Source organism: Pogoniulus pusillus, chromosome 28 (genome assembly GCF_015220805.1).
Source record: "Pogoniulus pusillus isolate bPogPus1 chromosome 28, bPogPus1.pri, whole genome shotgun sequence".
NCBI classification, from domain to species: domain Eukaryota; kingdom Metazoa; phylum Chordata; class Aves; order Piciformes; family Lybiidae; genus Pogoniulus; species Pogoniulus pusillus.
In genome coordinates, this window is record NC_087291.1 from 148,176 (window position 1) to 163,373 (window position 15,198).

At 42.8% G+C, this 15,198-nt stretch overlaps 1 protein-coding gene across 15 annotated transcripts in view; it reads left to right on the forward strand.

The window, feature by feature from the left end:
• The window catches only part of LRRC3B (leucine rich repeat containing 3B), a 57,495-nt gene extending 52,351 nt beyond the window's left edge, over positions 1-5,144 (forward strand). For 6 of the 15 annotated variants that reach the window (XM_064166791.1, XM_064166794.1, XM_064166790.1 and 3 more), the window contains 2 exons: positions 2,019-2,164; positions 3,899-5,144. In XM_064166791.1, coding sequence (XP_064022861.1) covers positions 4,049-4,828 — 780 coding nt within the window. In that variant the 5' untranslated portion in view covers positions 2,019-2,164; positions 3,899-4,048 and the 3' untranslated portion in view covers positions 4,829-5,144. The remainder of the gene's footprint in view (positions 1-2,018; positions 2,165-3,898) is intronic. The other 9 variants (XM_064166799.1, XM_064166801.1, XM_064166798.1 and 6 more) reach the window with 4 other exon arrangements.
• Positions 5,145-15,198: the final 10,054 nt, after the last annotated feature.

Here is a 15,198-nt window from a genome sequence, read left to right on the forward strand (position 1 = left end):
TGATTGATAAGCAGGATAAGGAAGTTCAGAAAAAATGAATTTGTTTGGTATCTTGTGGCCCATTATTGCATTGGTTTTGACCTTATTGGTTCAGCAGTGATTTACTGCCTCAGTGCATTATCATGTGTGCTCATTTTTTGCTAAAATGGTGTGGAAGCGGGTAAAAGGTGTGTTAACAAAGGCTGGAAAAATTATTATGGAAATTTTAGGTTTAGGAATGTAGCTGAGGGTATGCCAGATGTTATGTTGGTGTCAGACTAAGATTTATTTGGGAGAGCTGAGTTATCTAGTGGTTTGCCTAATATGTTTGAATTTGATGTTTCTGGGTGCTAATGTAGATCTGATTGTAGTTTGGAGAGAGAGATGCAAGAATAAACAGGCTATGAGTGAGGTGGCAGGGAGGTAGGGGTTAAGGCCATGACACTGGGCAGACAGATTGCTCACCGAGCAGTGAAACGTCTTGCCTCAGAACTCAGAAAAAGTAGCTGGATATGCTCTGTACCCCACTGCCTCTGAAGCATGGAGTCAAGAAACTATCTGGTTTCCGTTAGCACTGAATAGAATGGAGAACAAGAAGCAGTGGGACCCCTGCGGGAGTGCAGTCGCAGAGGGCTATGGTGGCAGCGGTGGATTTGGCTGCAAATGGTGTGGACTATGGCAAAGTCCCTCAGACAGACAGAGTTGAAGAACTTGTTTGCGAAAAACACAGCTCAAACATTTTGATTAGTAGAAGAGTACCTGACATGGGCACGTCCACCATTAAAGGGGCTGCTGAGACAAAGGTTCTTCCACCTGCAACCAAGGGACCGAAAGTGATACCAGAGGATGCAGCAGGGTCCTCGGAGGGCAAGCTCACTAATGCCATCAAGTCTGCTAATTCCACTGCTCCTGCTTCAGTCCCTATGCCACCACTATGTAAGGAACAGAGCCTGTGAAAGAAACCAAATTTAGATGATCTTATGAAAGGCACCTCTGAGATTAAGACACGTCTTACTTCAAGCAAAGAAGTTCAGACAGATGTCAGTGAGCAGGGAGATTCGAATGGAAGAATTAAGATCAAGAGTCAAGAGAAGTTAAAAAATGGCAGCTAGTATTGAGGGTTGAGTTAGCTCAGATGATGATGGGTATAAACCAGAGCAGGGTAATCCCATGGAGGGAACTGTTAGGGACACTTTTGCTGCTCCTGAGGAGTTTCAGAAGTTTGCTCAACTAATGAAGCAAAGGGAAGAGGATCCAGGAGAGGGTAAATGTACTGGTGTGAAGGCTGGTACCCCTGTGGGAAAAAGAAATGGAAAGGCTATAGCTAAGGGAAAATATCTCAGGAAATGGATGATAGTGATGAAGCCCCATTACCAAGGAAGGAGATCAGGCATATTAGGCAAGATTACACCTGGAAAGAGCAAGAACTGTTGATGAGTTAGCTAAACAGATGTTAGGATGGAGGTATGGATACTGTAGAAATAAACCTTTGGTCAGTGAGGCAGTTGGGAGTTTTTTTGAGAGATAATGGCATAGATATAAGCACTTAGGACATCTTGGTGGCAATTCTAACCTCTGGTCATGCGTATTGACAGCTGTGGTACTGCGGTACCCCAACGGTCCGTGATTATTGTACTTACACAAAATTGAGACTACTTAAGATCTTTGCTTGTTTAACCCAGTTCATTCCTGTGGGGAAAACCAATACATACAGCAGTAAGTGATGATATGATGCTAATTCTGCAGTGATAAGATGGACCACTCATCTACTCTTTTGATGAAGTACAGTAGTGAGACACACAAACTTGAAGGGAAAATAAAATAGGTGGTGGTTTTTTTTCCATGAGATAAGCCTTTTTGTGTCAGCACCCAGGGCTGCTGGAAGTAGGAGCAGATTGCCAGATCAGAGCTGCCAGGGGAGAAGCTGCCAGGTCCAGTTTCACCTCCAAATGAACTGCACATTTTAGAAAGTACTTATCATTTTTGGGCAGGTCAGGGGAAAAAAAACAACTTCTGGAGGTTGTCTCCTTTTGTTGTAGGTTTCTGTCTGATCTGAAGACCAAGCACTGCAGTGACCGAAGAGCAGCAGGGAGACATGGCAAGGATATACCTCGCATAATGGGTTCCTTTCACGTAAACCCTGTTCCCTACACAGAAGTCCTGAAGGACTCCATTGGTTGTGGAGGTGCTACCGCACATTTCTATCTTGAAAGGGAGTTTTTTGTGCTCAGCTTACATCCCTTATTAATGGCTTCACATTTCCAGGGTTAACTTCACCATTTGTCATTGATAAAAATTTCTGTTCTTTTTAATTTTAGATGTGAAGATTAATGGAGTCCAAGTGCAAGGTTTCTGTTTAGGTTCTTGGGCAGTCTGTCTCTTGATCAATAAATAAGTTGAAGAGCAGTAGTGATACACTAGTTTTTGTAGTGTAGTTGTAGTTGTTACAATGAGTGCTAAGCTTTTGCCATTGCCAAGCCATGGCAATGGAAAATCACACATAATATGCATGCTATTGAATTGCGATGAATGTTCTTTTGGTTTTCTGTGAGGTTATTGACATACTAAGCCTCAGCAAAAGGGTTTTATGAAAATTGAGCTATGTTTGAAACTCTGCATGATACAGCTGATCCATATTACCATAATGTGCCAGACACTGCTATTAGTAGGTGAGATCTGCAGGCAAAAATGATTGCAATGCAATTTCATCTTTTTAATGCAAAATCACACATATCCTCCCTGCAGGGCTATTGTTATTTGGTGGACTACAATTTAGATTTGAGAGAGAAAACAAACAAACAAACAACAAAAAACAACCAACAAATTAATTTATATGTAAATACAACCTGAAGGCTGAAAATACCCAAGCTGCTGCAAAGACAGAGGGCATGGACATGAAAACTAATGGATCTGTTGTGGTTGGAAATTTATAGTTTACCACAACAGAAGTAAAAATAAATGAGGTCATCTTGGAAACCCCATTGGTCAGCATATCAGACGTCAGTTTATGTGCTCCAATTAAAGGAGAAAATGGAAAAGTTTCTGGATATTCATTATTTTTAAACGAGCTTGAGAGAGGAGAGCAGAATCAATGTTTTTCATATGTTCTATTAGCAAATTACAGGCCATTAATAAGATTTTTTTTTTTTTGTTTGACTCATACATAAGCTTGTGTGACCTTTATTTGGTTTGGATGTGAGGTGTGTGTTTTTAGAAATTGTTACACTTCTTTCTGTCTATGTTACATGAAAATAAAATTTTCAGGAAAACCAAGAGTAATAATGACTTCCATGGGTCTCAGAAAATGCTGGGAGAGACAGGAAATTCAGCATTCAAAAGCAGAAGAGTAGTGAAACAAGGATATGGTAGACATTTATTGTTTCCTGCAGAATCATTTGGTTCATTTAACTTTTGTTTCTTGATACAGTTTCTTGAAAAGTATCTGCTTGTTGAAGTATTTTCAATTAGGCTTAAAATGGCATAAATTTACTTGGAGAGACATTTACATTAACCATCTCAAGTTCCTCACTTACCTCTTGCTTTTGGAGATCCAAATCTTACTTCTTGCTAACATAGCTTTTACTTTAGCAAGGGAAAGTGTAGTTTAGTTTCATAGCCATTTTAGAAGAGTCTGTGATAAAAACAAACAAGTGGCTCCTCTAATAAGTACTCAAGCTCAAACCTATGCAACCAGTAGTAATTGCTGTCTATCTTCCTAAAAATTTCTTGGGGATTTATGCACCAAACTCAGGTTAATGCTAATAAGAGTTACCTAAACCCTCTGGTGCACTGATAGGATAATAGATCATTTATTTAGTATTGCATCTCACTGATTCAATTTTATTATTTTTTTTAAATGAAAACTAAATTCGAATTGGAGGTTATGGTATAAGGAACTTCTTTTCCTTCCTCTCTGTAGGTGTGTTTCTAAGAAGAGGAAGCCCACATGTTAGTCAGTTTTTGCTAATGCCGCTGAAGAAAATGAAGCCACGTTTCAGCTTTGCCAATCCTTTTCCCACCACCCTTGGCTGAATGAGAAATGGTCATGTGATTATGCTGACACCTCAGCATGCATTTTGTAGACCTGTGGTTAACTCGTTCCCTATCCATGTGTCTGCTTTTACAAAGTTTTGTCCTCATGATACTGTGCTTTCATTCTGCCAGTATGTGCCCAAAAGGCTGTCTCTGTTCTCACTCTGGAGGACTGAACGTAAGCTGTAGCAATGCAAACCTCAAGGAAATACCCAGAGATCTCCCTCCAGAAACAGTCCTGCTTTATTTGGACTCCAATCAGATAACATCTATCCCCAATGAAATTTTTAAGGACTTGCACCAACTGAGAGTCCTCAATTTATCAAAAAATGGAATTGAATTTATAGATGAACATGCCTTTAAAGGGGTGGCAGAAACCTTGCAGACTCTGGATTTGTCTGACAACAGGATTCAAAGTGTGCATAAAAACGCTTTCAACAACTTAAAGGCCAGGGCTAGAATTGCAAACAATCCCTGGCACTGTGACTGCACACTGCAGCAGGTGTTAAGAAGCATGGCCTCTAACCATGAGACAGCCAACAATGTTATCTGCAAGACTTCTGTGCTGGATGAACACGCAGGGAGACCGTTCCTCAATGCTGCCAATGATGCTGACCTCTGCAACCTTCCTAAAAAGACTACTGATTACGCCATGCTGGTCACCATGTTTGGCTGGTTCACCATGGTGATCTCATATGTGGTTTATTATGTCCGGCAAAATCAGGAGGATGCAAGGAGGCACCTTGAGTACTTGAAATCTTTGCCAAGCAGGCAAAAGAAACCTGATGAAGCTGATGACATTAGCACTGTGGTATAGTATTCTGAATATAATGACTGCCTTTGTGATGGTAACTAGATTTGGATGATGCTAAAACCAGAAGTTTACTTCTAATGTTCATTGTAAACATAAAGACTTTGGAGGTTTTTTCCCTGTTTAACTGAATTACACCACTGTTGATCTTTCTAAGAGAAAGTTTTGTCTGGGTGGTATACTTTAACGATTTCTCTGGTGGAACCGTAAAACAAGTGAATTAATATGTAAACATTACTTTAGACCCATTTCACTATTTAATAATGAATTCTATTTTTTTAATTTAAAAGACAAATAAAAGCTTAAATTTGAACCATGCAAACCAGAGTAATTTATTGATCAGAAACCTGTGCAGTGCCAGAGCTCACCTGCACTTGTGAAGTAGAAGAGAGGAGTGATAATACAGTGGGCTTTGAGGTCTGGGAGCAGAGGATCCCAAAAGGCCATTTCTCTCCGTGGTGTGCAAGGTAAAGTGCTGGTGAATTGTAGCCCGATTTTGGCACTGATTGCCTAATGAGAGAGGGGTGTAGTGTGGGGAGAGTAGAGTATCCTGAATCTGGTTGTGAGGGACTAATGCATGGGTAACGCTCCAGAGGCCGTTTCAGCAGCACCGAGAAGGAGCCAACATGAATAAGCTGCATTGTAGGACACTGAAGAGAGATAAGTGAGTGAATGCAGTGGGGTTTTGTCTTACATCCACATACTGCCTCCTGTGAACTTCAGGCTGGTGTCCCCAACAGAAGGAAGGATACCACGAAGGCAAGAGCAATGTTCAAACCAGAGTACCGCTAATGATAAAAGAAAAAGTTGTAGGTCTTTTAAATCTGTATAGTGCCTGTAATTAAAAGTGGCTTTATTTTAAGAGTGCAGCCTTTTTTAAAAAGCTGAATTAAATAAGTGTGTATGGGTATATCCTATTGTGTTACAAAGTATTTTAGTATGATTTTATGGATAAATGCTTGGGAGAACATAAAGTCCATGCAGTTTAATTCCACCTAGGATATGCAGTAGGTGTTTTCATAGACCCAGAATGTTTTGGGTTGGAAGGGACCTTTGACAATTATCAAGCGCAACTCAGGAGGGTTTAAAGCTCTGCTGTTTTTAAAAACTGGATGTTTTTCTCTTCACAGATAAAGTTCTCAAAGGGAACAAATTCACATGACTATTTTCCTCTCATCCTTTATTACCGTTGTAAAATGGTACTTGACTCTGAGTCACTGTAGATCAAACCTGACTGATATTGAAATATGGATTGCAGAAGTATGGATTAAAAAATTTATAAAATGCTTCTTTGAAAAAAAAACAAGTGTTAAGGGACAGGCTTATTTTATTTTTAAAACTCCACAGTCCAGTACTCCACTAGGTTATCTGGTTTTTTTTTTACAAATACACTCTTTTTTTTTTATTTTAGAGTGTACAAGCTCATTCATCATCTTCCTACAGAACACTGTTAAAAGGATATCTAGAATTTGTTTCAAAGCAGATGAGGGAACAAGAAATAAAATACTTTTTTTAATGCACAGAGTCAACTTTTTATGTCATCTTTGTGGGCCGAGTCCTTCCTGAGTAGCTGTTCTTGTGACCAGCTTAGTTGTTTGTATTGTTTTATCTTGATGAACAGGTTTTGGCCTATTAAGAGAATGTTAACATTTGTAAAGGGTACAGGCTGCCCAAAAACCTATGTGGTATTTCTGCATCCCCTTTCCCCCTCCATTATGTAAAAATCTTAAGTTCACATCCTATTTGGTTTGCATTTTACACCTTCCTTTTTTCAAGCTTTATCTTGCTGAACTTTGTAGTGTTACTGAAGTGTTGCTGCCAGCCTGCCAAGCCGTGTGTGGCCTCGTGCAGTAGGACTAAATACATATGACTGAGAAAATAAAATTGCACTGGTAATATCTAAGAAACCCCACTGAACTGCATCTGTTTAGGCTGAGCCAAGTTCATTCCTGATACATCTCTCCTAATGTCTCAAAAATGTCCTTTGCGGTATAATGTGTTTTGTTTCTGTCTCTGTGTTCCCCGAGTGATACTTTGGATCCCACCTAGTATGCTGTGTTTGGTAAAAACAAGGGGTCTAGCTAAAAGGAAGAGACTGGGCTGGAGATGCTAACATAATGGAGAATTCACAAGTAAATGCAGGATTTTCTCTACAGAATATCGTGCTAGTTTGAAGCAAGCTAGAATGTTTTGGTAAAAGAACTAGATAATGGGCAGTGAAATGAAAACAATTGTGTCTCCTTCTCTCACAGTCACGCTGAGAACTCTGGGAAGAAGAAGTAAACATTCTCCATTTTGTTTCTCACTTCTGCCTTTGCCTTCAGACCTAGTCACATCTCATTAACCCTGCTCCCACTAACCTTGCTCCCTAACCTCTTGGCTGCACCTCTTTTCTTCCTGAGAACTGGGGTAAGGTCCCCCTCCTGGGGACTCAGGTTTCTGGGAGGGGAGTTGTGCTTTTGTATTGTTTATCCTTTGTATATTTCTGTATATAACTGTATATATATTGTAAATAGCTGCTTGTATATTCTGCTAGCTGTAAATAAATAGCTTCATTTATATTCCCAGAGGCCGTCTGAGTTAGCTGGGGCAAATTCAAAAGTGTGGGGGGGCGGGTAAGAGCCCAAACCATCACATTTTTTTATTGGCACCCAACGTGGGGCTAGATATATTTGAGTGATTGGAAATTAGCTCTGGGAATTAAGATGAAGCTAATCAAGCAGCTATTGTATTTGGTTGGGGCATTGCTCTGGTCTGGTTTTGTTTTCTTGGCATTTAGTTGGATAAAAGCTCAAATTGTTGCTTATTTTATTGATCTGGCTTATAATAAGGCTAAAGCTAAGGTTTCAGATATGTTCTGGAGCTGGGGTGATTTGATTCTTGGTTATGCTGGTTTTAATGTCACTGAGAATATTACCAAGAATATTACAGGAGCTCTGGTGAATAATATGACAATCAATGGAAATTCTGCTTTAAATACGGCTCTAATGAGAGTTATTCAGCCTAAGACAGGAATTCCAACTGTTTGCCTAGGCACATGCTCATGTAAAACTGTTTTGCTACTCACAATTTTAATATTTGCCTCATGATTTTAATTTTCATATTAATTTTGGCATTATGTGTGAAAAATTCAAAACCAGCTTCTGTAAGAACTAGGAAAAATTCTGTGTCTCAGAAGCAGTCTCTTTCACAGCAAAACAAGGGAACACAGTTATCGGCTTCCCCCTTGCCAGCCTCTGCCCCTCCTTCTCCAAGTGCTGGGAACATGGCCAATGTTCCTGCCAGTAACATAAACAATAATAATGATAATAAAAACAACGGGCAGAGTTTGGCAGGAGTCCCAGGAGCACAGGCAGGTACCCAAAATCAGAATGTTCCTAGCAACAATGATAACACGTCAGGGTTGGCAGGCATCCCAGGAGGACAGGCAAATAATCCCACTAATGCTAATAATACTACTAATGCTGGTAATGCTAGCCCAGTCAGTCCAAATCCTAATGACACCAGCTCAGCCAATTTGAACCCCCAGCCAGCAGACCAGAACCAAAATCCTCCTGTTAAAAGCAAGGCAGATTTGAACTCACAAGCTCCAGGTCAGACCCCTAATGATTCAAATCCTCCAGCAGATATGTCCAAGTCTGTTGCTGTTCAGGCCTTTCTGGCACCTGCTAAGGCAAAAGCTAAGACAAAGAGTGGTTCACAGGAGGATGTAAGAGAGGGGACCTCTGGTGATCAGCAAGGAGAAGAGGAGGAGGAGATAGTTAGTCTGCGAGACCTTGCAGATACACTGAGACATCAATACTCAAGTGAGAGGGGCACTGTGAGGTCAGCTGCTAAGAGAGAGGATGGTTCCAATGAGTTTAGGAATGCTATGAGGAAGATTGTGTTAGGCCAGGGACAACCAGAACAACAGGAGGAAGAGGAGGTGGAAGATGACATCCAGGGCTCCAAGGATCCACTCAGAGAGGTCAGGGAAGTTAGAAAGGAATACACAAGGGAATCAGGTGAGCCAATCCTAAGCTGGCTAGTGAGATGCCGTGGCATTGGTGCTGATGCTCTGCAGGTAGGAGACAAGTCTGCCAAGCAGCTGGGACCACTCACTAAGGAGAGTGGAGTGGACAAATACCTGGCAAGTCCTCTTGGTAGGGTTAGCTTGTGGACACGCCTTCTGTTGGCTGTGGCTATGAGATATCCTTCCCGGGATGATTTGCCATGGGCTGCCAAGAAGTGGAACACCATTGAGCAGGGAATTAAGCTTCTGAAGGAGTTTGCTGTGAAGGAAGTGCTTTATGGAGATCATGGTACTCATGAGCCTGACGATATTCCTTTGGGAACAGGTCTCATGAAGAAGCTGATTAAGCTTGCTCCTTCATCCTATGCTAACATCTTGGCCAGCAAATTTCTATCAAGGAGTGATAATGGAAGATCTTTCACTGTTGGTGAATTCATTGACCAGCTCAGGCAGATAGAGGACAGCTTGTCACATTCTGGTATAATCTGTGCCATAAAGACTATGACTACAGAGCTTAAAGATGGTATTAGAGATGGCATCAAAGAGAGCATGAAAGAACTGAAGGAGGATCTTAAAAACATTACCAATCTGGTAAAGGATACCATTCCTGCATCATCTGAATGGGTGCATGTTTCTGCAGTCCGGAACAGACGCCCACCTCCTGCAAGGCAATTCCAGCCCAGGAGGAGACAAATTCCACCCAGACATCAGCAATCATGTGCGTCACTGTGGATACTTCTGCGTGACACATACGGGGAGAACATGAACAAATGGGATGGTAAACCTACTTCAGCTCTTTCAAAGAGGGTCAGGGAACTGCAGAGTGGCAGAAACAGAGGCAGCAATGCCCGAAAAGTAGCTGTCACTTCTTCAGCTCCCGAGAGCAACTGCAATTGTTCCAACAGTTGCAGTTCCTCTCACAACACCACCAATTACTGTGTACACCCTACATGCCATGTTCAGCATTAGGGGTGCCCTGCCTCCAGCCAGAAGGAGGAAAGGGATAGTGGAGAGAACCGAATCTATTGGAATGTATTCATTAGGTGGCCTGGCAGTTCAAGAGTTCGGAAATACAGGGCTTTAGTTGACACAGGTGCTCAATGTACTTTATTGCCATCCAATTGCAAAGGGACAGAGTCCATTTCTATCTTTGGAATCACTGGTGGATCTCAAGAGTTAACTAAGGTACAGGCTGAGATCAGTTTAACTGGTAAAGAGTGGAAGAAACATACCATTGTAACTGGTCCTGATGCGCCTTGCATTCTGGGAATTGACTTTTTGAGACAAGGTTGTTTCAAAGATCCTAAGGGTCATAAATGGGCTTTTGGTATAGCATCTGTAGAGATTGAGGATGATAAATTGAAATTGTCTATTAGACCTGAACTTTCTGATGAATCTGCAGTTGTGGGACAACATGACATAGAGGACCTGGAAGTGCCAATTGCAACTCAAACTGTTCATCATAGGCAGTACAGAACTAACCGTGACTCTTTGTTGCCCATTCATCAGCTGATTCGTCAACTGGAGAGTCAGGCTGTCATCGAGAAAGCTCATTCACCTTTCAACAGTCCCATCTGGCCTGTGCGTAAACCTACGGGCGACTGGAGACTGACAGTTGACTTTCGTGCCCTCAACGAGGTGACGCCACCCATGAGTGCAGCTGTGCCGCACATGCTGGAACTCCAGTACGAGCTGGAATCGAAGGAAGCTAAATGGTATGCAGCAATAGACATTGCTAATGCTTTCTTCTCTAATCCCATAGCAAAGGAGTGCAGGCCTCAGTTTGCATTCACCTGGAGAGGAATCCAGTACCAGTTCAATCATTTGCCTCAGGGGTGGAAGCACAGCTCAACCATCTGTCACTCAGTCATCCACAATGCACTGGAGAAAGGTAAAGCTCCAGAGCACATCCAGTACATCGACGACATCATTGTGTGGGGCCAAACTGCTGAGGAAGTCTTCGAGAAAGGTAACAAAATCATTGACATTCTGTTGCAAGCAGGTTTTGCCATTAAGTGAGACAAGGTCAAAGGACCTGCCAAAGAAATTCAGTTTCTGGGAGTGCGGTGGCAGGATGGTCGCCGTTACATTCCTCAGGACGTGATCAACAAAGTCTCTACCATGGCAGTTCCCACCAGTAAGAAGGACACACTTTCTTTCCTTGGTGTGGTGGGATTTTGGAGACTACACATTCCTGGTTTCAGTCAGATTGTCAAACCTCTGCATGATGTGACTCGTAAGAGAAACAATTTTGAGTGGGGACTTGAACAACAAGCAGCCTTTGATCAAATTAAACGAGAAGTAGTCCATGCAGTGGGCTTGGGACCTGTGAGATCTGGTCCGGACATTAAAAACATTCTGTACACAGCTGCCAGTGACAATGTCCAACTTGGAGTCTTTGGCAGAGAGCTCCAAATGAGACACGTGGTCGTTCTCTTGGTTTCTGGGGACGTTGTTACAGAGGTTCAGAGACAAATTATACTGCAACAGAGAAAGAGATTCTAGCAGCCTATGAGGGAGTGAAAGCAGCTTCTGAAGTGATTGGAACTGAGTCACAATTGCTTTTAGCTCCTAGACTGCCAGTTCTTAACTGGATGTTCAAGGGCAAAGGTTCATCACCACATCATGCCACAGATGCAACCTGGTCTAAATGGATGGCTTTGATAACCCAGCGAGTACGAATGGGTAATCTCGACCGACCTGGTCTGGTGGAGGTGATCACCAACTGGCCGGAAGGCACAGACTGTTCCAAACCTCCAGAGGAGAAAATAACTCGTGCTGAGGAAGCTCCTCCCTATGGTGATCTCTCTGATCAGGAAAAGAACTATGCTTTGTTCACAGATGGTTCCTGTCGTCTTGTTGGGAACAAGCGAATATGGAAGTCAGCGGTTTGGAGTCCAACCAGGAGAGTTACCGAAACGAAAGATGGCAAAGGAGAATCCAGTCAGTTCGCTGAGGTAAAAGCTGTTCAACTTGTTCTTGATGTGGCTGAACGTGAAAATTGGCCTATCCTTTGCCTCTACACCGACTCGTGGATGGTAGCCAATGCTCTATGGGGTTGGCTGAAGGACTGGAAGAAGAATGGTTGGCAGAGGAAAGGAAAGCCTATTTGGTGTGCTGATCTATGGCAGGACATTGATGCACGGCTGGAGAGAACTCCAGTGAAGGTGCAGCACGTAGATGCACACATGCCTAAGAGCAGAGCCACTGAGGAACATCAACATAACCAGAAGGCAGACCAAGCTGCTAAGATTGCTCAAGTTGATACCAACTCTGAACTTGACATTGACCTTGATTGGAAACACCGAGGTGAGCTGTTCTTAGCTCGGTGGGCCCATGACTCATCTGGACATCAAGGCAGAGATGGAACATACCGATGGGCTCGTGATAGGTCAATTGACTTGTCCATGGATGCTATCACCCAAGTCATCTATGACTGTGACATTTGTGCTGCTATTAAGCAGGCTAAGCGAATCAAGCCCTTATGGTATGGTGAGAGATGGTCAAAGTACAAGTATGGTGAAGCCTGGCAGATTGACTACATCGCTTTACCTCGATCTCGTTCTGGCAAGCAGTATGTGCTGACGATGGTAGAAGCCAGCACTGGATGGTTGGAAACCTATCCAGTTCCACATGCTACTGCACGTAACACCATTGTTGGTTTGGAGAGACAAATCATGTGGAGACATGGAACTCCAGAATCGAGTCAGACAATGGCACTCATTTCAAGAACAATCTTGTGAAAACCTGGGCCAAAGAGCATGGTATTGAATGGATCTATCACATACCCTACTATGCACCAGCTTCAGGGAAGATTGAGCGCTACAACGGTTTGCTGAAAACCACCCTAAAAGCCATGGGGGGTGGAACTCTGAAAAACTGGGACAAACATTTAGCACAAGCTACCTGGTTGGTAAATAGTAGAGGTTCAGTAAACAGAGCAGGACCTGCACAATCAGATTTGGTCCAAACAGTAGACGGTGATAAAGTTCCTGTTGTAGGTGAAAAGAATCTGTTAGGGAAAACTGTTTGGGTATTTTCTCCTTCAGGCGAAGGGAAACCTGTCCAAGGAGTGGTTTCTGCTGAAGGTCCTGGACATACATACTGGGTAATGCAGGAGAATGGTGAAATTCAGTGTATTCCACAGAGAAATCTAACCTTAGCTGAGAGAGTTTAAATTCAGAGTGTCTAAAATAAGCTGTTAGGAATTTTCTGTTCTAGATAACATCAGTGCCCAACACTGAAAGAAATCTACAGTACGTGAGCACGAACCCAACGTCACCTGGGAGTCCCTGTTCTGAGCTTTTGAATCACCTACATCTGATTGAAGTGTGAACTGAACTTGTATATATTGTTTTGGTGTAAATATTGGTTTAGATTAGATTGGATAATTCTCAGCGATACTCTGAGCGAAGTAGACAAGGGGTGGATTGTGCTAGTTTGAAGCAAGCTAGAATGTTTTGGTAAAAGAACTAGATAATGGGCAGTGAAATGAAAACAATTGTGTCTCCTTCTCTCACAGTCACGCTGAGAACTCTGGGAAGAAGAAGTAAACATTCTCCATTTTGTTTCTCACTTCTGCCTTTGCCTTCAGACCTAGTCACATCTCATTAACCCTGCTCCCACTAACCTTGCTCCCTAACCTCTTGGCTGCACCTCTTTTCTTCCTGAGAACTGGGGTAAGGTTGAGAGGGCTGGGGAAGGTGTTGGGGTGGTTTGAGAGCCCCTCCTGGGGACTCAGGTTTCTGGGAGGGGAGTTGTGCTTTTGTATTGTTTATCCTTTGTATATTTCTGTATATAACTGTATATATATTGTAAATAGCTGCTTGTATATTCTGCTAGCTGTAAATAAATAGCTTCATTTATATTCCCAGAGGCCGTCTGAGTTAGCTGGGGCAAATTCAAAAGTGTGTGGGGGCGGGTAAGAGCCCAAACCATCACAAATGTGGATAACGTTAATTAAGCAGCAACAATACTTTGGACAGGTTTAAAAGAAAAACACAGGTTTTAAGAATTTACTTCAAAGCAGCAGTTTAAAATTTTATTTTTAGAAATCTCTCCCCAAAATTGACTGATGAAACTATAAACAATTTGTTTATTCCATTTTTCCACTTTATTACATGATCCATAAAATTGGTTCTTGAACTGGGACAGTTTTGTCCCAGCTGATCTTTTGACTCTTTAAATCCTGACCAAACCGAATTTAATCTGAGCTATTCAGTACTTTATAAAAAGGCTTTGCAGGGATGGTTTCGTATCAGTTCTCCAGGTCTACTGCTTTTCTTTTATCAATTCCCTGTCAACACCTGTCCTCACAAGACTCTTCCTTTATTCTTTTAAAGCAAATTCTGAAATTTGTGTTTGAAGTCTGAGAATTAAGGCAATGGCCTGACACCAAACCGACAGAAGCTCATCGAGCTGACTTTCAGCTGGTGCGAAAAACGAATTAAATCACCATTCCTCAGCTTTGTGGACTTGACAGTGCTAGTATTCCTGTCAGCTCAAATATGCGAGCTGTAGTTCTGTTCCACTGAATAGAAACACAAAAGACAGAAGACATTCTTCTTTAGCATAAGATACTTGGTTTTGTGCTTATTGCATACCTGTGGTGGAGGGCAAACAAGCCCAAACACATTGCAAACACAGATACCCTTCCCGCCTCCCTTTGAGCCTGGGGTTTTCAGTGCCCTACTGTACAGTAACTAGGTGCCGCCAGTCTCTGTTAGCAGAGGCTTGCCCAGGCATGTTTGGGCATGTGTGTCCCCCCCCTTTTTTTTTTGAAGAACAAGGACATGGGGGTTACCTGTGGCTTGCCTTGCCCTACGCTTATGTATTTACCATGTTTGGTAAAATTCCATGCTGTAAGCTAAATTATCTTGGGTTTATTTCAGTGCTATTGAACATTATTGTCTTTGACAAAGATTAAATAAGAGTTGTTCCGTAAGCAACTGCGCTTTCGCCTTGTTTACCCGGAAAGCGCCGTCGCGCCGTAGCTGCTCCCTAAGCTGGTGAAAGCTGCTTGTCTCCGCGTGTACCGCTGCCAAAGCTGCAGCCGAAAAGCCAGGCCACCAAGCCGAAGCCGCAGCCGCCTTGCTGATCCGAAAGCAAGCCGCCTCTCCTGGCCGGCAAAATTACTGTGCCGGCTGCAGTCGCACCTAGAGTAAGACGCTGCCAAAAGGCGAAAGCTGCAGCGGAAGCCACAGATGGGTGCTGCTAGACGCAAGCCAAGAGCTGGTCTCTTGCTTCGCAGCTGTCCCGCCATCCTGGCCGCTCGTCCTACGAACCGTGAGCCGCAAGAGAAGCCGCCGCGCAAAGGAGAAAAGCTGCAGTGAAAAGCTGTTCGCCCGAGAGAACCACTCGTCCC